This window comes from Equus asinus, chromosome 19 (assembly GCF_041296235.1).
Source record: "Equus asinus isolate D_3611 breed Donkey chromosome 19, EquAss-T2T_v2, whole genome shotgun sequence".
Taxonomy (NCBI): Eukaryota; Metazoa; Chordata; class Mammalia; order Perissodactyla; family Equidae; genus Equus; species Equus asinus.
In genome coordinates, this window is record NC_091808.1 from 7544634 (window position 1) to 7565483 (window position 20850).

General features: G+C 45.0%; 1 protein-coding gene across 3 annotated transcripts in view; it reads right to left on the reverse strand.

The window, feature by feature from the left end:
* The window catches only part of LOC106844857 (UDP-glucuronosyltransferase 1-6-like), a 76842-nt gene extending 56281 nt beyond the window's left edge, over positions 1-20561 (reverse strand). Inside the window, exon 1 of one of the 3 annotated variants that reach the window (XM_014862574.3) lies at positions 19585-20561. In XM_014862574.3, the coding sequence (XP_014718060.3) occupies positions 19585-20445 (861 nt within the window). In that variant the 5' untranslated portion in view covers positions 20446-20561. Of the gene's footprint in view, positions 1-2941; positions 3914-10496; positions 11381-19584 lie in introns of those variants that run through there. The other 2 variants (XM_014862575.3, XM_014862573.3) reach the window with 2 other exon arrangements.
* Between the last annotated feature and the right edge of the window lie 289 nt (positions 20562-20850).

The window sequence follows — 20850 nt, forward strand, 5'->3', positions numbered from 1 at the left end:
GCTGGCCGCCTGCAATCTATTTAAGTCACTGTTTCTCAGTTTCAACAATATTGACATTTGGGCCAAATACTTCTTTCTTGGCAGTGGGTGGCAGGGTACTTCTCGTGTTTTGTAGGACTTTAACGGCATCCCTGGACTCTACCTACTAGATAACAGTGTCTTTCCCCAATTGTGACAGCAAAAATGTCTCCAGATGTTGTCCCCTAAAGGGCAAAATAGCCCTCGTTTGAGAACCACTCTCTAGATGATTCCAGAACACAGGAGAAGAAAACGTGCTAACAGAAGAACTACCACTGAGGAATTAGCATCCAGTTTCCTGGAAATGCTCCCAAAAGAATGTCGCAAGAAAACCAGTTTGTTTTTATCAACTCTCAGAGAGAAAGTTGTAGCCTGTATTGGGCTAAGGTCCAGGGAAGAGAGAGGTAGGTCCACAGTCTCCTCTCAAGAGTCTACACAGCACTGTCCCATGCTGCCCATTTGATCCTCAAACAACCCCATGAGAGGTGAGGCAGAGGTCGTTGGCCCCGTGGTCAGATGTGGAGGCTGCAGTCCAGCCTGCATAGCAAGGAGGAGGATTTTGGACCCACTGACCCACCATTCAGCTTCCTTTCTTTCCTTGGTGAGGCTGCAACTTTCCGGTCTTGTATGACGGGATAAAAGAGTGCCTGGAAACAGGCGACCTCAAGGTGAATTCCTTTCTTCTGGATAAACACTCTACTGCCCTTCTAATAATGAAATATAAAGGTAAACTCTCTTCTAAAATGGAGATATTTGACACCCGAGCCTCGCAAGGGGAAAAGAGTTTAGCCATCGAACAGATGGGTCTCAACTGGAAGCAAGATGAACAATTAAGAGAGTGTTCCAGCATCTGTCCTGGGTTGGAGCTCCCTTGAGCAGAGAGAAAGGCACCTGTGAGAATGTGGCACAAGGACAACTGATTTGGGGCAGGTGACAAGGTGCTCAAGGCTAGAGAGGAGGCCTTGGGTTAGGGTTAGGAGGTGGGAGCCGCCGTGGGCAGAGGTGGGAAGTGATCTGGTTTACTCTCCTGCACGGGCAAGGCTGGGAGCCCACAGGTCCCCTGAGCATGGGCTCACTTTCCTGGACCCTAAGTCTTAGCGTGATTCAGGGAATGTTCAGCAGGCCTGGTTTTTGAAAGACTTGGCACACTTTAAAAACAAATATATGAGTATTTGTTTTAACTTAGGGCAACAGTTACCAAAAAAACATGTTTGCTTGCTTGACTTGCAAAATTGAATTTCATTGTTCATTAATTTGAATGTTTTGGATTATTTCTGAAGTTAAATGTGGTTTTAAACTTTTATTGTCCATTTGTGTTGTGTTTATGTATCGCCTGATCATGTTCTTTGCCTACTAAAGAGGTGGTTGTTGGGGTTTTTTAGCTATAAATCAGGCTTTATTTTTTCTGATTGATGGTGCATTTTCTTTTTTTAAAGGAGTTATTAAGATGAGCTCACATAATGAAATTAACCATTTTAACGGGAATAATTCAGCGGAATTTAGGAAATTCACAATGTTGTGAAACCACAATGTCTATATTATCCCAGAACATTTCCATCACCCCAAAGGGCAGAATTTTTTCATAGTGTTAAAATGATTTCATTATCTGCCAAAAAAAAAATCCTTGATTTTGATCACTTTCACTGAATACTAATAACTAAAAAAACAAGGTGATAATTACATATTTTAGTACAGAATGTTCCTGTGGTATCATGTTGGAGTGACAACGGAGACAAATGTCAGTCAAGCACAGAGAAAGGTTCACGGTGCCCAGAAAGTTCAATCACTGCAGTCTGGTTTCTCAATAGGACTCAACACAACTCTGCAAAAATAGAACCGTGGGTCCTAGGTACCAAAAATGATATTTTTTCCTTCTTATACCAAATGTTTCTTCTTACTGTTTTGCTTATTAACTTCTTGGTTAAATTTTCCTGACATACAGGTTTTCTACTCCTGCCCCGTGCTCCCTGGAACCAGTCCACTTATGCTCATCCCCCAGCCCCCACCACCTCTCAGAATGACTCCAACTGTCCAAAGGGTCAACAAGAAATGGGCAGGTGTTCAAAGACGTTGGGAAGGGTCTTTGGGACCTACTGAGACTTCCTCTCTGAAGAAAAATGCATTCAATAACAGGATTCTGGTGAGAAAGACACAGTGCTCTGAAGCCTTTCAACAGTTTAAATACTGAAACAAAAGCACCCAAAGCTCACAAGTTTCTATTTTTCAAAGGAGCTCTGTACCCTCTGCCCCATGTGTCAGGAGGGCATCTAGAAACACTTGCCTTAAGTCAGAGGTCAACACACCTTTTCTACAAAGGGTCAGAGAGAAAATACGTAGGCTCAGCAGGCCACACACATCTCTGCCCCCTATTCTTTGTTGTTGTTTTTCACATTCCTTTAAGCATGTGAACACCAACCTTAGCTCTCGGCCATGTAACAGTCCTCTGGGCAGATTGGATCCAACGGCTGTAGTTTGTTGACCCCTGGTTTAGGGCCAAGGGAAAATGCATGGAACACACGTGGGAAAAGGCTTTTGACCTTTACTATCCTCTTAGCTCTGCATTCTCTGGGGCAAGCCTTCAACTCTAGTCTCAACAGACACTATAGTATTTCGACTGGAAACTTCTAAGGCTCTTTCTATGATTCTGTGACTGTCCCCAGATTACCTAGCTAAAGCCATCTCCTGCTATTGGTGGCATGAGCCCTGTCATCATTCAAAAACTCAACATCATTCAAAATCCATGCCTGAGACCTCCTTCACGTCCCTACTCCAAGCCTGCCATCTCCTTCTAGATGCTGGTTCTTCCAACAGCCACCCCAGGGGACACTCGGCTCGAGGAGCCAAATGACAGGGAAGACAGAGCACGTAAAAACAATGTTTACTCACAAAAAACCAGGCAATCCAAAAGAAATAAACCACCCACCTGAGGCAGGGTTCCCTCCTTCTTGCAGTTGACCCCTCCAATGAAGACCATGTTGGGCATGACTGGTCTTGGATGCTCAAACACAAAGTCGTATCTTAACAGCCAAATGGAGACCTTCCGATATAAGGTGGGTAAGTGCACATCTCTCTTGAGAACATTCCATGTGAGGTCTTCATACTTGGAATACACACAGTAAAATAGGTAGTCCTTCAAGTAATTAGCGAGGAAGTTGGCCACACGTTGCAGGAAAGTCATCCTGTCTGAGAACTGGGTGTAGCATGTGGGAACGTAGGACACCGGGTTTGGACTTCTAGTGAACGCATACTCCAGGGAACACGGGAAGCCCCTGAAGAGGTACACGGAGGGCAGGCCCAGGTACTCAGCCAGGATCACCCCACAGGGTAAGGCTGGGTCCGTGAAAAGAGCATCGAACTTGCTCTCCCTGAGGAAGCTCAGGGTCTCAGAGTCATTCAGCAGGCTCTGGCAGTTGGTGAAGTACATGTTGATAACGATCATGTTATTCCTATACTCAGTCTGAGCAGCATTCAGGAGCCATCTCTCAGCAAAGTGATTCTTTCCAAAAGAGCGGTAACGGCTCACCATCTCTTCCTCGTCGTAGGGCACTGGATAGATTCTTCTTGTGTAGTATTTCGATTCTTTCAGGAGCAAATTGACTTCTGGCACCAGCACCACGATGTCATGCCCCTTCTCACTGAGAGGCTCAATGATGTCCTTCATACTGAGCCAGTGGCTTCCGTCCTGAGGGACCACCAGCAGCTTGTCACCTACACTCATGCCCCACAGTGATAAGAAGAAAACCCCTGCCGAAACTCTCCAAACTGCACGGAGAAGGCAGGCCATGCTGGAGGGAGTGCAGGTAGCAACAAGAATGACTATTGACACTCCCAAACCACTGGGCTACCGCCTAGTGACCTAAACAAACAGGCTACAGCTTTCCACAGACATGCCTACGTCTCCTGGCTCTGAATTTTGCCCTTTGATAGGAAAAAACCTAAACTAATGTTTAACCATTTGTAAGCACACAGCTAATTGGAGCCAACCAGGCGTCTTATCAGCTTTCACCAGTTCTGGGTTTATTTTTCTCTTCATCTCCATCAATCTGCCTCTCCTTCTCCCCAGTCAGTCACAGTTTAAGGACAACTGGAGAAGCCCCTGGTGGCACACCCAGCCCTCTGTCCTGAGCCCCCTGGATTCGGCAGCATCGGTGAGGACATCCTTAGGTGAACAGCCCTCAACGCTCCTCCATTTCCTTGTCACCTTTTCTCAGAGCAGAAAGGAAGTGTTAACAGGGGCTCTGAAGTCAGGAAGTATTGGGCGAGGGAAAGGGATAGAGGAGGAGGTAAAAAATTAAGAAGGGAAGGAAATGTAGAAACACAAAACGATGTGATGCATCAGGTGACAGGGCATCTGATGGGAGCGACTCAAACACCCAGCAGCTGAAAGAAAAAGGGGGCCCTAGTATCAGACCCCTGATACCTGCAGAACACTTCCTGGTCAAAACAATCTCCCTTCATCTTAGTTTCCCAGGGTCCCTGTAACAAAGGACCGCACACCGGGTGGCCTGCACGAAAGAAATGTATTCCCACAGTCCTGGAAGCTGGAAGTCCGAGAGGAGGCACGAGCAGGGCTGGTTCCTCCTGAGGGCTCACAGGGAGAATCCATTCCAGCCCCTCTCCTAGCTCCGGTTGGTTGGCAGACCATCTTTGGTCTTAGCTGGATTAGAAACATCACTCCCTCTCTGTCCTCATGTTCCCCTTCTCCCTGTGTGTATCTGTGCCCAAATTTCCCCTTTTGTAAGGACATCAATCATATTGGATTAGGGCCCCTCCCCACAATCATCTCATCTTTCTTAATTAAGGACGTAGCGAATTTTTTTGAGGAACCTCCACACTGTTTTCCACAGTGGCTGTACCAATTACATTCCCACCAACACTGCGCAAGGGTTCCCTTTGCTTCACATCCTCACCAGCACGTATTATCTCTTGTCCTTTAGATGACAGCCACTCTGAAAGGTGTGTCGTGGTCTCTCATTGTGGTGTTGATTTGCATTTCCCTGATGATTAGTGATGCTGAGCATCTTTTCATGAACCATTTGGCCATTTGTAAGGCCAGTAATATCTGATACCAAACCCAGATGAAAGCTTCCAAAGATAATAAAAGTATACACCAATATCTCTTACAAATATAGATGAAAGTCAACAAAACAGATTGTCAAACCAAATCCAGTAGCAAGTAAAAAGCTTTATACACCAAGATCAAGTTGGAATCCCAGGAATGCAAGGTTGCTTCCAAACTGAAAATTAGCTAATGCAATGTGTCATATCAGTAGAAGAAAAGACAAAAACCACGTGTTCATCTCAACAGGCACAGAAAAAGCATTTGAAGAATCCAACACCCTGTATGATAAGAACACAACAAACCAGGAAGAGAAGGGCATTTCCTCAATCTAATGATCTGGGCATCTATTAAAAATCTCCAATTAAACTGAATGGTGAAACACTGAATGCTTTCCCCCTAAGATCAGGAACAAGAAAATGATGTTCTCTCTTCTCACTTTTCTTCAGCGTTGCACTGGACTTTCCCACCAGGACAGTTAGGTAAGAACAACAGATAGAATCCTCGAGATTGGGGAGGAAGAAATAAGATATCTCTATTTGCAGATGACGAGATCTTGGATACAGAAAGTCCTAAGGAATCCACTAAAACAAACGGGAACAAATACAAGTTCACCAAGGTTGCAGGATACAAGATCAATATACAAAAATCAACTGCATTTCTAGAATTGAGATTGAAAAATAAACCCTCACATTTATGGTCAAATGATTTTCCACAAGGATCCTCACACAATTCAAAGGGGGAAGAGATCTTTTCAACAAATGGTCCTGGGACAAGTGGGCATCTATATGCAAAAAAAAGCGAAGTTGAACCCTTACCTCACATCATACAGAAAAATTAACTCAAAATAGAACACAGATGTAAATATAAGAGCCCGAACCATACGAATATCAGAAGAAAACAGGCATAAGTCTTCTTGATCTAGGATTTGGCAATACTTTTTAAAATATAACATCAAAAGCACAAGCAACAAAGGAAAAAAAATACATCAGTTGTACTTGATCAAAATTTAAAACTTTCTTGCTTCAAAGACACCATCAAGAGTGAAAAGAAAATCCACAATGTGAGAGAAGAAACATATTGCATGTATCTGATAAAGTGCTTCTACCTAGAATATATAAGGAACCCACAATTCAACAACAACAAAAAAACCGAATTTAAAGAATGCACAAAGGATTTGAACAGATTTTTCTCCAAAGATCCAGGAATGCCAACAAGCACACAAACCGATGATCAAAATAATAGTCATTAGGGAAATGAAAATGAAAACAAGGAGGTATCACTTCATACCCACTAAGATGGCTATAATAAAAAAAGTTTTTCAATGGATAATAATAAGCACTGGCACAGATGTGAAGAAACTGGAACCCTCATACACTACTGGTGGAAGTGTAAAATGGTACAGTCACTGTGGAAAATAGTTTGGCAGTTCCTCAATAAATTGAACACAGAATTATCATATGACCCAACAATTCCACAGCTGGATACGCACCCAAAAGAACCGAAAGCAGGTGTTCAAACAAAAACTTGTACACGAATGCTGAGAGCAGCACTATTCACAATAGCAAAGGGTGGAAACCCAACGTCCATCAACCGATGAGTGGATAAATAAAATGTGGTCTATTCATACAACGGAATATTGTTTGCTCATAAAACGGAATGAAGTACCGATACATGCCACAATGTAGATGAACCTTGAAAACATTAAGCTAAGTAAAGAAGCCAGACATGAAAGGCCACAAATTGTATGAGTCCATTCATATGAACTATCCATAATAGGTAAATCCATAGGGACAGAAAGCAGATTGATGGTTACCAGGGGCTGGGGGAGGGGAGGATGGAGAGTGACCTGTAATGGGTATGGGGTTTCTTTTGTGGGTGATTGAAAATGTTCTGAAACTGATTGAGGTGATGGTTGTACAACTCTGAATCTACTAAATACCACTGAATTGTAAACTATAATGAAGAAATGGCATAGTGTGTGAACTGTATCTCAAGAAAGTGTTTTTTAAAAAAATACTCACTTTATCTCATTCTGTAGAGTTATATAAATTATTGATCACCAAGTTTGTTTCATAGATTCATTTTGAAAACTTCTTTTTAACCCTGACTATTCTTGCATTTAGCCACTCATTAGATAATTCCTTATTAAAAGAAAAAGAGCTGTTGGGGCCGGCCCAGTGGTGCAGCAGTCACACGCGTTCTGCTTTGGTGGCCTGGAGGTCCCCAGTTTGGATCCCGGGTGCCGACCTACACACTGCTTGGCAAGCCATGCTGTGGCAGGCGTCCCACATATAAAGCAGAGGAAGATGGGCACAGATGTTAGCTCAGGGCCAGTCTTCCTCAGCAAAAAAGAGGAGGATTGGCAGCAGATGTTAGCTCAGGGCTAATCTTCCTCAAAAACAAAAGAAAAAGAAAAAAAAAGAAAGAAAGAGAGCTGTTAAAATGTTCAGGATGTCTGTTAATCCCCAATATAACCAGTCATAAAGATGGACACAGGGTGTTGAAAGAGAACCAAACCATTGAAGGCGTCACAGGCATTGGTCCAAGTCATGTATTTAAAAAACTGTCTGTTAAGACTGACTTGGCATTTTGGGGTTTTGTTCCCATGACTTGCCTGGAATGCAATCCAAACGCAAACAAATAAATGCTGAGATTGCAGCTGGAGCGAGTATTGCTTGTAGAGACCCCTGTCGGGAGAGAAGGTGGACTCAGAGGGTGGGCAAAGGACCCTTACTGCCCCCATACCACCCAGCTGGGAGCTCTGCTGGTAGAGTCACTGAGACTCACTTGGAATTTATCTAAATCAGCATTTCTCAACTTCAACTCTATTGACATTTGGGGCCAGAAAATTCCTTGTCGGGAGTGGATGGGTGGGTATTTCTTGTGCTTGGTAGGACTTTTAACTGCACCCCTGGACTCTACCTGCTACAGGACACTCATCCCCCAATCGGGGCATCAAAAACGTCTTCAGGGCCAGCCCCGTGCCTGAGTGGTTGAAGTTCCACACACTCTGCTTTGGCAACCTGGGTATTGCGGGCTTGGATCCCAGGTGTGGACCTACTCCACTCATCAGCCGTGCTGTGGAGGCATCCGACATACAAAGTAGAGGAAGATGGGCATACATGTTAGCTCGGGATTAATCTTCCTCAAGCAAAAGAAGAGGTGGATTGGCAACAGATGTAAGCTCAGGGCGAATCTCCCTTATAAAAGAAAGGAAGAAATGTCATCAGACGTTGCCTCCCAAGGGGAAAAGCCACCCCTGTTTGAGAATCACTCTCTAGATGATTCTGCAACACAAGAGAGGAAAACGTGGGAACAGAAGAGCTAGGACTGAGGAACCGGTATTCAGTTTTCCGGGAAAATGCTCCTCAAAGAACGTTGCGAGGAAAGCATGTTGTCTTTATCACCTCACAGAGAAAGTTGTAGCCTGTATTGAGCTAAGGTCCAGGGAAGAGAGAGGTGGGGCCACAGTCTCCTCTCAAGAGTCTACACAGCACTTTCCCACGCTGCCCATTTGATCCTCAAACAAACCCGTGAGGCGTGAGCCAGAAGTTGTTGGCCCCGTGGTGAGATGAGTATTTTCAAACTTTTGTTGTCCTCTTGTGTTGTGTTTACCTTGCGTATTGCCTGATCGTGTTATTTTCCTACTGAGGCGTGGCGTTTGTCTTTGAGCTATAAATCAGGGTTTCATTTTTCCTAATCTAGGATGCATGTTCTTTTTTTAAACGTTACTGAGATGGGCTCACGTAATGAAATTAACCATTTTAACATGAACAATTCAGTAGCATTGAGGACATTCACAATGTTGTGAAACCACCACCCATATACGATTCCAGAACATTGCCAACACTCCAAAGACCACATTTTTTTCATAGTGCCGAACCGATTTCATTATCTGAGGGGAAAAAACTTGATTTTGATCACTTTATAATCACAAATACAAGGGCCCAATAACATATTGCACAGAATGCTCCCTGTGGTGTCACGTTGGGATGACAACTGAGATACAAATGTCAGTCAAGGACAGAGAAGGGTTCACAGTGCCCAAAAAGTACATTCACTGCCGTCTGGTTTCTCAAGAGGACTAAATACAAACTTTTGGCAAAATCATAATGGTTGGCCCAAGATACAAAAAATGAAGTATTTTCCTGCTTATGCCAAATATTTCTTATTACTCATTGCTTGTTAACTTCTTGGTTAAATTTTCCTGACACACAGGTTCTATTCCTGCCCCGTGCTCCCTGGAACCAGTCCACTTATGCTCATCCCCCGGCCCCCACTGCCTCTCACAATGACTCCAACTGTCCAAAGGGTCAACAAGAAATGGGCAGGTGTTCAAGGAGGGTGGGAAGGGTGTTTGGGAACTACTGAGGCTTCCTCTCTCAAGAAAAAAACATTCAACAAGAGGATTCTGGTGGGAAAGACACAGTGGTCTGAAGCCTTTCAACAGTGGAAATACTAAAACCAAAAAACCACAAGAATCACAAGTTTCTATTTTCCAAGTAGCTCTGGGCCCTCTTCCCCACGTGTCAGGAGGGCATCTAGGAATACTTGCCTTGGGTCAGAGGTCAACACACCTTTTCTGTAAAGGGTCAGAGAGGAAATACGTAGGCTCAGCAGGCAACACACCTCTCTGTCACCGACTCATTGTTGTTGTTTTTCACATCCCTTTAAGCATGTGAACACCATCCTTAGCTCTGGGCCATGTAACAGGCTTCTGGGCAGATTGGGTCCGCTGGCTACAGTTTGCTGACCCCTGGTTTAGGGCCCTGGGAAAATGGATGGCACACACGTGGGAGAAGGGTTTTGACCTGGACTATCCTCTGAGCTCTGCATCCTCTTGGTCAAGCCTTCACCTCTTTTCTCAATAGATAATTCAGAATTTGGACTGGAAACTCTAAGGCTTATTCTATGATTCTGTGACTGTCTACAGATTACCTAGCTAAAGCTATCTCCTGCTGTTGGCAGGCATGAGCCCTATCTTCACTCAAAACCTCAACATCTTTCAAAATCTCTGCCTCAGGGCCAGCCCAGTGGCATAGTGGTAAAGGTCGCATACTCCTCTTTGGTGACCCGAGGTTGGCTGGATTTGGATTCCAGACCCAGACCTACACACCGATCCATCAAGCCATGGTGTGGCAGTGTCCCACGTACAAAAAAAAATAGAGGAAGATTGGCACAGATGTTATCTCAGGGCCAATCTTCCTCACCAAAACAAAACAAAACAAAAACCTCTGCCTCAGGTCTCCTGCACATCCCTACTCCAAGCCTGGCATCCCCATCCCACTGCTGGTTCTTCAGGCAGCCATCCCAGGTGACAGATGGCTCAAGGAGCAAAATGACAGGGAAGACAGAGCAAGTGAATGATGTCTGTCCCCAAAGAACAGGGGCAATCCAAAACAAATAAACCACCCACCTGAGGCAGGATTCCCTCCTTCTTGCAGTTGACCCCTCCAACGAAGACCATGTTGGGCATGACTGGTCTTGGATACTCAAACACAAAGTCATATCTTAACAGCCAAATGGAGCCCTTCTGATATAAAGTAGGTAAGTGCACATCTCTCTTGAGAGCGTTCCAAGTGAGGTCTTCATACTTTGAATACACACAGTAAAATAGGTAGATCTCCAAGTAATTAGCGAGGAAGTTGGCCACACGTTGGGGGAAAGTCATCTGGTCTGAGAACTGGGTGTAGCACCTGGGAGTGTAGGACACCGGGTTTGGGCTTCTGGTGAACGCATACTCCAGGGAACACGGGAAGCCCCTGAAGAGGTACACGGAGGGCAGGCCCAGGTAGTCAGCCAGGATCACCCCACAGGGTAAGGCCGGGTCTGTGAAAAGGGCATCGAACTTGCTCTCCCTGAGGAAGCTCAGGGTCTCAGAGTGGTTCAGGAGGCTCTGGCAGTTGGTGAAGTACATGTCGATAACGATCATGACATTCCTGTACTCAGTCTGAGCAGCATTCAGGAGCCATCTCTCAGCAAAGTGATTCTTTCCAAAAGAGCGGTAACGGCTCACCATCTCTTCCTTGTCGTAGGGCACTGGATAGATTCTTCTTGTGTAGTATTTCGATTCTTTCAGGAGCAAATTGACTTCTGGCACCAGCACCACGATGTCATGCCCCTTCTCACTGAGAGGCTCAATGATGTCCTTCATACTGAGCCAGTGGCTTCCGTCCTGAGGGACCACCAGCAGCTTGTCACCTACACTCATGCCCCACAGTGATAAGAAGAAAACCCCTGCAGAAACTCTCCAAACTGCACGGAGAAGGCAGGCCATGCTGGAGGGAGTGCAGGTAGCAACAAGAATGACTACTTACGCTCCAAAACCGCTGGGCTACCGCCAGATTGCGTTAAAAAACCAGTCTCCCAGGTCCTGCCTACCTCTCTCTGCTCTGAATTATGCCCTTTGATAGGTAAGAACCTAATCTAATATTTAATTATTTCTAAGCACACAGCAAACATGAACAACCAGACACCTTATCAGCTTTCACCTGATATTCTGGGTTTATTTTTCTCTTCATCTCCATCAATCTGCCTCTTCTACTCCAGAAACAGTCACAGTTTAAGGACATTTAGAGAGACCCCTGGAGGCCTGCCTAGTGCTCTGTCCTGAGCCCCTGGATTCTGCAGCATCAAGGAGGACATCTATACATGAGTAGCTGTCAACACTTCTCTACTTCCTTGACAACTTTTCTCAGAGCAGAAAGGAAGTGTTAACAGATGCCAAATTCATGACTCCAGACAACACCATGGAGCTGCCCACTCCACATCCTGGTTACCTGGTTCCCACAGTGATGCCGGAAAAAGTGGGCTCCAGGAAGACGAGTAGGCACACGGAAGTCTGACGTAACTTTCCACGCCACATCTCTTGGATAGAACACTATTATAGGGGGTTATCTGTCTTATCAGAGAACCATATTTAATCCTAATGGAGACATGCTCTAGACTACTCTAGACATGCTCTAGACATGCTCTAGGCCAGAAATTCTCACTTTGCATGTGGTTAAGAGCATGAATTCTGGAGTCAGCCTGCCTGTTTCAAACTGAGCGACCCCAGTGCTCTGGGTCTGAATTGCCCCATCTGTCATGTGCAGGTTGTATCTGGACCCCCTGGGCCTGTGAGAATTAGCTGAATTACTCCTCCACAGTGTGAGGACATGTTCTTCTGAGGGGCTCCCTCTGGCTCTGAGCAGGCAGCCAAGTGTATGTGCTGTGCACTGAGGGGCACTCTGGGGGTCCACAAGTAGTTCCCAAAGTCAAAGATGCAACCATGGTCTGTGAGGTTGAAAGAAGTACAGGAGAGGGGAGAGGGATTGAAGAGGAGCTGCAAAAATTAAAAAGGGAAGGAAACGTAGAAATCCAAAACGGCAGGAAAGCATCACGTGACAGGGCATCTGATGGGAGCGACTCAAACACCCAGCAGCTGAAAGAAAAAGATGGCCCTAGCACCAGACCCCGGACACCTGCAGAGCACTTTCTGGTATGAAACAAGCTCCCATTATCTTAGGTTCCCAGGGTCCCTGTAACAGTAAGGACCACACACCGGGGGACCTAAACCACAGAAATGCATCCCACAGTCCTGGAGGCTGGACGTCTGAGATCCAGGCACGGGCAGGGAAGATTCCTCCTGAGGGCTCTGAGGGAGAAGCAGCCCCAGCCCCTCTCCTAGCTCCGCTTGGTTCGCCGGCTGTCTTCCGCTTTACTTGGCATTAGAAGCATCACTCCCTCTCTGTCATCATGTCCCCCTTCTCCCTGTGTGCGTCTGTGCCCAAATTTCCCCTTTTTGTAAGGACATCAGTCATATTGAATTAGGGCCCCTCCTCACAACGATCTTATCTGAACTAAACTAAGGACCCTTTTAATCTTTTTAGGAAATTCCGTAATATTTTCCATAATGGCTACACCCATTGATAGTCCCACCAACAATGCACAAGGCTTCCCTTTTCTTCACATCCTCACCAACACTGATCTCCTGTCGTTTGGAGGATAGCCACTCTAACAGATGTGCCGTGCTCTCGTTGTGGTGTTGATTTGTATTTTCCTGACGATTAGCGATGCTGAGCATCTTTTCATGTATCCGTTGCCCATTTGTAAGGTCAGCAATATTCTGAGACCAAACTCAGACAAAAGCGTCACAAGAAAATCAGACTACACACCAATATCTCTTATGAACACAGACGCAAAAATCCACAATAAAATACTATCCAACCAAATCCAGTAACAACTAAAAAGGATTATACACCATGATCAAGTGAGATTATCCCAGGAATACAAGATTGGTGTCCAACTGAAAATTAATGAATGTAATATACCATATCATTAGAATAAAAGACAAAAACCACGTGTTCATCTCAAGAGACACTGAAAAAGCATTTGACAAAATCCATCACCCAGTATGGATAAGAACACTCAACAAACCACGAAGAGAAGGGCGCTTCCTCAATCTAGTGATCTGGGCATCTATTAAAAATCTCCAATTAAATTGAATGGTGAAACGCAGAATGCTTTCCCCATAAGATCAGGAACAAGAAAAGGATGTCCCCTCTTCTCACTTCTATTCAACATGTCCTGGAGGTTCTGGCCAGGACAATTAGGCCAGAAAAAGAGATAAAATCATCCAGATTGCAAAGGGAGAAATAAAGCTATGTCTGTTGGCTGATGACAACATCCTGTATATAGAATATCCTAAGGAATCCACTAAAAAACAAATTAAAACAAATACAAGTTGAGCAAGTCTTCAGGGTACAAGATCCATGTATAAAAATCAATTGTATTTCTAGAATTGAGATTAGAGAAATAAACCCTCACATTTGTAGTCAAATGATTTCTCACAATGGTCTGCAAACAATTCAAAGGGGAAAGAAATCTTTTCAACAACTGGTACTGGGACATCCAAATGCAAAAAAAGTGAAGTTGGACCATTACCTCACATCACTCAAAAAAACTCAACTGAAAATAGAACACAGACATAAAAATAAGAGCCAAAACCATACAAATATTAGAAGAAAACAGGCATAAGCCTTGTTTTGTTTTTTCCCGAAGATTGGCACCTAAGCTAACATCTGTTGCCAATTTTTTTTTCTCTTCTTCTTCTTCTCCTCAAAGCCCCCAAGTACATAGTTCTATATTCTAGTTGTAGGACCTTCTGTTTGTGCTACGTCGGACGCCACCTCAGCATGGCCTGATGAGCGGTGCCATGTCCCCACCCAGGATCCAAATGGTGAAACCCCAGGTCACCGAAGCAGAGTGGGCAAACAACCACTCAGCCAGGGGGCCGGCCCCAGGCATAGGTCATCTTCACCTTGGATTTGGCAATGGTTTTTTAAATATAACATCAAAAGCACAAGCTACAAAAGAAAAAATACATCAGTTGCATTTGATCAAAATTTAAAACTATTGTGTTTCAAAGACACCATCAAGATGAAAACAAAACCCAGAAAGTAGAAGAAAAAAACATAACCATCTATCTGATAAAGTGCTTCTATCTATAATATATAAATAACTCTTACAACCCACAACAAAAAGAGGCCCACCCAATTTAAAAAATGTAGAAAAGGTTTGAACAGAGATTTCTCCAAAGATATAGAAATGCCAACAAGCATAGGAACAGATGCTCAAAATAATAGTCATTAGGGAGATGAAAATAAAAACAATGAGATATCACTTTATGTACACTAAGATGGCTATAAAAAAACATTTTAATGGCAAATAATGAGTGTTGGCAAAGATGTGGAGAAATTGGAACCCTCATACAACACTGGTGGGAGTGTAAAATGGTACAGCCACTGTGGAAAATAGTTTGGCAGTTCCTCAGTAAATTAGACATAAAATTATCAGATGACCTGACAATTCCACTCCTGGGTACATTCCCCAAAGAACTGAAAGCAAGTGTTCCAACAAAAACTTGTACACAAATGCTGAGAGCAGCACTATTCACAAAGCAAAAGGTGGAAACCCAAATGTCCATCAACTGACGAGTGGATAAATAAAATATGGCCTGTTCACACAAGAGAATATTGTTTGCTCATAAAAAGGAATGAAGTACCGATACATGCCACAATGTAGATGAACCTTGAAAACATTAAGCTAAGTAAAGAAGCCAGGCATGAAAGGCCACATATTGTATGAGTCCATTCATATGAACTATCCAGACTAAATCCATAGAGACAGAAAGCAGACTGGCGGTTACCAGGGGTGGGTGGGGGGGAGGATGGAGAGTGACCTCTAATGGGTATGGGCTTTCTTTTGTGGGTGATTGAAAATGTTCTGAAACTGATTGTGGTGATGGTTGTACAATTCTGAAAATCTACTAAAAAGCACTGAACTGTAAACTTTAATAGAGGGATTGTATACTATGTGAATTCTCTCAATAAACTGGTTTTTTAAAAATACCCACTTTACCTCATTCCCCTAGAGTTATCTATGTTATTGAGCAACCAAGTTTCTAGTTTTTCAGAGACTCATGTCGAAAACTTTTAACCCTGACTATTCTAGCATTTAGTCACTCATTAGATAATTGCTCATTAATAGAAAGAGAGCTGTTAAAATGCCCAGGATGTCTATTACTCTCCAATATAACCAGGTATAAAGATGAACACAGGGTGTTGAAAGAGAAGCAAACCACTGAGGGCACGGTAGACACCGGCCTAAGTCATGTGTTTAAAAAAGTGCCTATTAAGAATGACTTGGCATTTTGCGCTTTTGATCACCTGACTTTCCTACAATTCAACTTCAGTTCACAAATAAATGCTGAGATTGTAGCCTGAGTGAGTACTGGTAGTGGAGACCGCTGTTGGGAGACAAGGTGAGTTCAGAGGGTGGGCAGAGGATCCTTGCTGCCCCCACACCACCCAGCTGGGGGCCTGGGCGGGTAGAAACCACTGATACTCACTTGGAATCTATTTAGATCACTGTTTCTCAACTTCAATAATGTTGACATTCGGGCAAGATAATTCTTTGTCGGGAGTGGGTGGGTGAGTATTTCTTGTGCTTTGTAGGATTTTTAACGGCATCCCTGGACAACACCTCCCAGAAGACAGTGTCATCCCCCAATTGCGACCTCAAAAACTTCTTCAGACATTGCCCCCCAAGTGGATAAATCTCTCCTGTTTGAGAACCACTCTCTAGATGATTCCAGAACACAGAAGAAGAAAACGTGGGAACAGAAGAGCTACAACTGAGGAGTTAGGATTGAGTTTTCTGGGAAAATGCTCGCCAAAGAATGTTGCAAGAAAACTACGTTGTCTTTATCACCTCACAGAGAGAAAGTTGCAGCCTGTACTGGGCTAAGGTCCAGGGAAGAAAGAGATAGGGCCACAGTCTCCTCTTAAAGTCTACACAGCACTTTCCCATGTTGCCCATTTGATCCTCAAACAACCCTAGGAGGGGTGAGCCAGAGGTTGTCAGCCCTGTGATCAGATAAGGAGGCTGAAGTCCAGGCTGCATGGCCAGGAGGAGGCCCGTTGGATCCTTTGACCCACCATTCAGTTTCCTGTCTTCCTTAGCTGAGGCTGTGTATTTCCAGGTCTGGTATAACAGGATAAAAGACTGTCTGGAAGCAGGTGACCTCGGGGTGGGAGGGTGACAAGGGAGTGGGTTCTTATCCTGCCCCTGCTCCTGGCTGCAGCCTGTGGCCTTAGGTAGCTCACTCAGCTTGCCTAGAAGCATCAGTTTGCTCCTTTATGTGAGAGAGTGGGACTACCTCCTGTCTGAGGGTCTCCATCCTGTTACTCCAGCCCGAAGCAGCCCTGTGCATCTGTGTTGCATTCACAGTTTTCCAAGTTCTCCCCTGAACTGGATCTTACCTGCCCACCACCACTTCCGGAGTGTTCCCATTGCACAGATGGAGAAAGGAACACTCGGGGGTGAGCCACCTGCCTCGGCCACACAGCTGGGTTCCAATCCCTGTCTTGTAGCTCTTACTCTGCTAGTGTAATGGGGACGAGCAAGGGATCCCTGGGGGCAGCAGGGGAGCAACAGCTGGCCTTTCCTCACCCTAGTTCAGGGAAGGGCTGAGCTCTCCACTCCCTTCCCCACAGCAGGCTGGGCAGAGAGGATGTGCTGGTCCAGGAGCCTGAGCTCTGGCTAGGACGTGCCTCCAAGGTCTGTGTGCCCAAACAGGGAGAGTAGAAACTTGTCCTGTGGAAGCTGTGAGCAGTTCTCTGCACTGCAAGTGGAAGACACCGGCATTCATCTCTGAATTCCTTTCTTCTAAGAAAAACACTCCAACAGCTCATCTAACAATGAAATGTAAAGGAAAGATCTCTTCCAAAAATATTTGACTTGAGCCTCCCAAGAGGAGAAGATACTAGCCATGGGACAGATGGGTCTCAACTAAGGAGCAAGAAGGACAATGGAGAGAGCGTTCCACTATCCAACCTGGGTTGGAGTCTCCATAGGCAAAGGGAAAGGCACCTGGGACAATGTGACACAAGCAGAACTGCCTTGGGGGCAGGTGACAAGGTGCACAGGGCTGGAGAAGATGCACTGGGCTGGAGAGGAGCCAGGATAAGCGGCTTCAGAACATCTGGGGCTGCCCCACGGCCCAGCCCCTGAAGGTCTCCCAGTGGGAACCGCCAGCCATGTGGCCGAGCGGCTGCTCCAAGGGCATCTTGGGCAGAAACAACAGAGGAGCCCTGAGAGGTGGCTGAGTCCCTCCCTGGGCAGACGAGGCAGGAGGCACCATGGGCAGAGGTGGGAAGTGATCCGGTTTACTCTCCCCCATGGGCGAGGCTGGGAGCCCACAGGTCCCCAGAGACTGGGCTCACTTTCCTGGACCCCGAGTCTTAGCAAGATGCAGGGAATGTTCACCAGCCCTGGTTTTCCAAAGACTTTGCAGATTTTTAGAAAACATGTTTGAATATCTGTTTTAAGTTCGGCAATAGTTGCCTACGAAACATGCTTGCTGATTTGATTCGCGAAATCGAATTTCATTGTTTCATTTGAATGGGTGGATTATTTCTGAAGTTAAATGTGTTTTTAAACTTTTATTGTCCATTTGTGTTGTGTTTACTTTATGTATTGCCTGACTATGTTAATTGCCTACTAAGGAATGGAGTTTGATTTTTAGCTATAAATCAGACTTTTATTTTTTCTGATCTATGATGCATCTTCTTTTGTAAAATAAGTTATCAAGATGAGCTCATGTAATGAAATTAACCATTTTAATGTGAACAAGTCAGCGGCATTTAGGACATTCACAATGCTGTGCAACCGCCACATACATATGATTCCAGAACATTTCCATCACTCCAAAGACCACATTTTTTTCATAGTGGTGAAACAATATTATTATCTAAGGAAGAAAAACTTGATTTTGATCACTTTATAATCACAAATATAAGGAGATAATTACATATTGTACAGAATTTTCCCTGTGATGTCACATTGGGATGACAACTGAGATACAAATGTCAGTCAAGAACAGAGAAGGGTTCACAGTATCCAAAAGTTCATTCACTGCCATCTGGTTTCTCAACAGGACTAAATACAAACTTTTTGCAAAAACATAATGGTTGGCCCAAGATACCAAACATAAAGTTTTTCCTTCTGATGCCAATGTTTCTTATTACTCTTTCGCTTATTAACTTCTTGGTTAAGTTTTCGTGACAAACATGTTTTCTATTCCTGCCCCGTGCTCCCTGGAACCAGTCCACTTATGCTCATCCCCCAGTCCCCACCGCTCTTCAGACTGACTCTAACTGTCCAAAGTGTCAACAAGAAATGGGCAGGTGTTCAAGGAGGGTGGGAAGGGTCTTTGGGACCTACTGAGGCTTCTTTCTGTAGAAAAATGCATTGAAAAGGAGGATTCTGGTGTGAGAGACACAGTGGTCTGAAGCCTTTCAACAGTGGAAATGTTAAAACAAAAACACCCAAAGCTCACAAGTTTCTAAATTCGAAAGTAGCTCGGGGCCTTCTTGCCCATGTGTCAGGAGGGCATCTAGAAACACCTGCCTTAGTCAGAGGTCAACACACCTTTTCGGTAAAGAGTCAGATAAGAAATACGTAGGCTCGGAAGGCCATACACATCTCTGTCACCTTCTCTTGGTTGTGGTTGTTTTTCACATCCCGTTAAACATGTAAACACCATTCTAAGCTCTGGGCCATATAACAAGAGGCCTCTGGGCAGACTAGGTCCACCAGCAATAGTTTGCTGAGGTTGGTGGGTTCGGATTCTGGGCACAGACCTACACATAGATCATCAAGCCATGCTGTGACGGTGTCCCACATACAAAAAATAGATAATACATAACAACAAAAAGGAAGATTGGCAACAGATGTTAGGTCAGGTCCAATCTTCCCAACAACAACAACAAAAAACTCTGCTTCAGATCTCCTACACAGCCCTTGCTCCAAGTCTGATATCCCATTTCTGAAGTGGTTCTTCAGACAGACATCCAAGGTGAAAGTAGGCTCAAGGAGCCAAATGACAGGGAGACAGAGCTTGTAAGAACAATGGCTTCCCACAAAGAACAGGGGCAATCCAAAAGAAATAAACCACCCACCTGAGGCAGGATGCCCTCCTTCCTGCAGTTGACCCCGCCAATGAAGACCATGTTGGGCATCACTGGTTTTGGATACTCAAACACAAAGTCATATCTTAACAGCCAAATGGAGGCCTTCTGATATAAGGTGGGTAAGTGCACATCTTTCTTGAGAAGATTCCATGCAAGGTCTTCATACTTTGAATACAGACAGTAAAATAGGTAGTCCTCCAAGTAACTAACGAGGAAGTTGGCCACACGTTGGGGGAAAGTCATCCTGTCTGAGAACTGGGTGTAACATCTGGGAGTGTAGGACACCGGGTTTGGGCTTCTGGTGAATGCATACTCCAGGGAACACGGGAAGCCCCTGAAGAGGTACACGGAGGGCAGGCCCAGGTATTCAGCCAGGATCACCCCACAGGGTAAGGCCGGGTCTGTGAAAAGGGCATCGAACTTGCTCTCCCTGAGGAAACTCAGGGTCTCAGAGTGGTTCAGGAGGCTCTGGCAGTTGAGGAAGTACATGCGGACAACGATCATGGTATTCCTGTACTCAGTCTGAGCAGCATCCAGGAGCCATCTCTCAGCGAAATGATTCTTTCCAAAAGAGCGGAAACGGCTCATCAGCTCTTCCTCTTCATAGGGCACTGGATAGATTCTTCTTGTGTAGTATTCAGATTCTTTCAGAAGCAAATTGACTTCTGGCACCAGCACCACGATGTCATGCCCCTTCTCACTGAGAGGCTCAATGATGTCCTTCATACTGAGCCAGTGGCTTCCGTCCTGAGGGACCACCAGCAGCTTGTCACCTACACTCATGCCCCACAATGCTAAGAAGAAAACCCCTGCCGAAACTCTCCAAAATGCACGGAGAAGGCAGGCCATGCTGGAGGGCGTGCAGGTAGCAACACCAACGACTACTTACACTCCCTGAATCAGTGGGCTCCTGCCTAGTGTCCTAAGAAACAGATTGAGGTCTCCACACACCTGCCTATCTCTCCTGGCTCTGAATTTTGCCCTTTGATAGGAAAGAACCTAAATTAATGTTTAACCACTTCTAAGCACACAGCTAACTGGAACCAACCAGACACCATATCAGCTTTCACCTGATGTTCTGGGTGTAATTTTCTCCTCATCTCCATCAGTCTGCCTCTCCTTCTCCAGAGTCAGTCGCAGTTTGAGGACAATGTGGAGAAGCCCTTGTTCGCCTGCCCAGCTCTCTGTCTGGAGACTCCTGGATTCTGCAGCATCAAGGAGGACATCCATAGGTGAATAGCTCTTAACACTTCT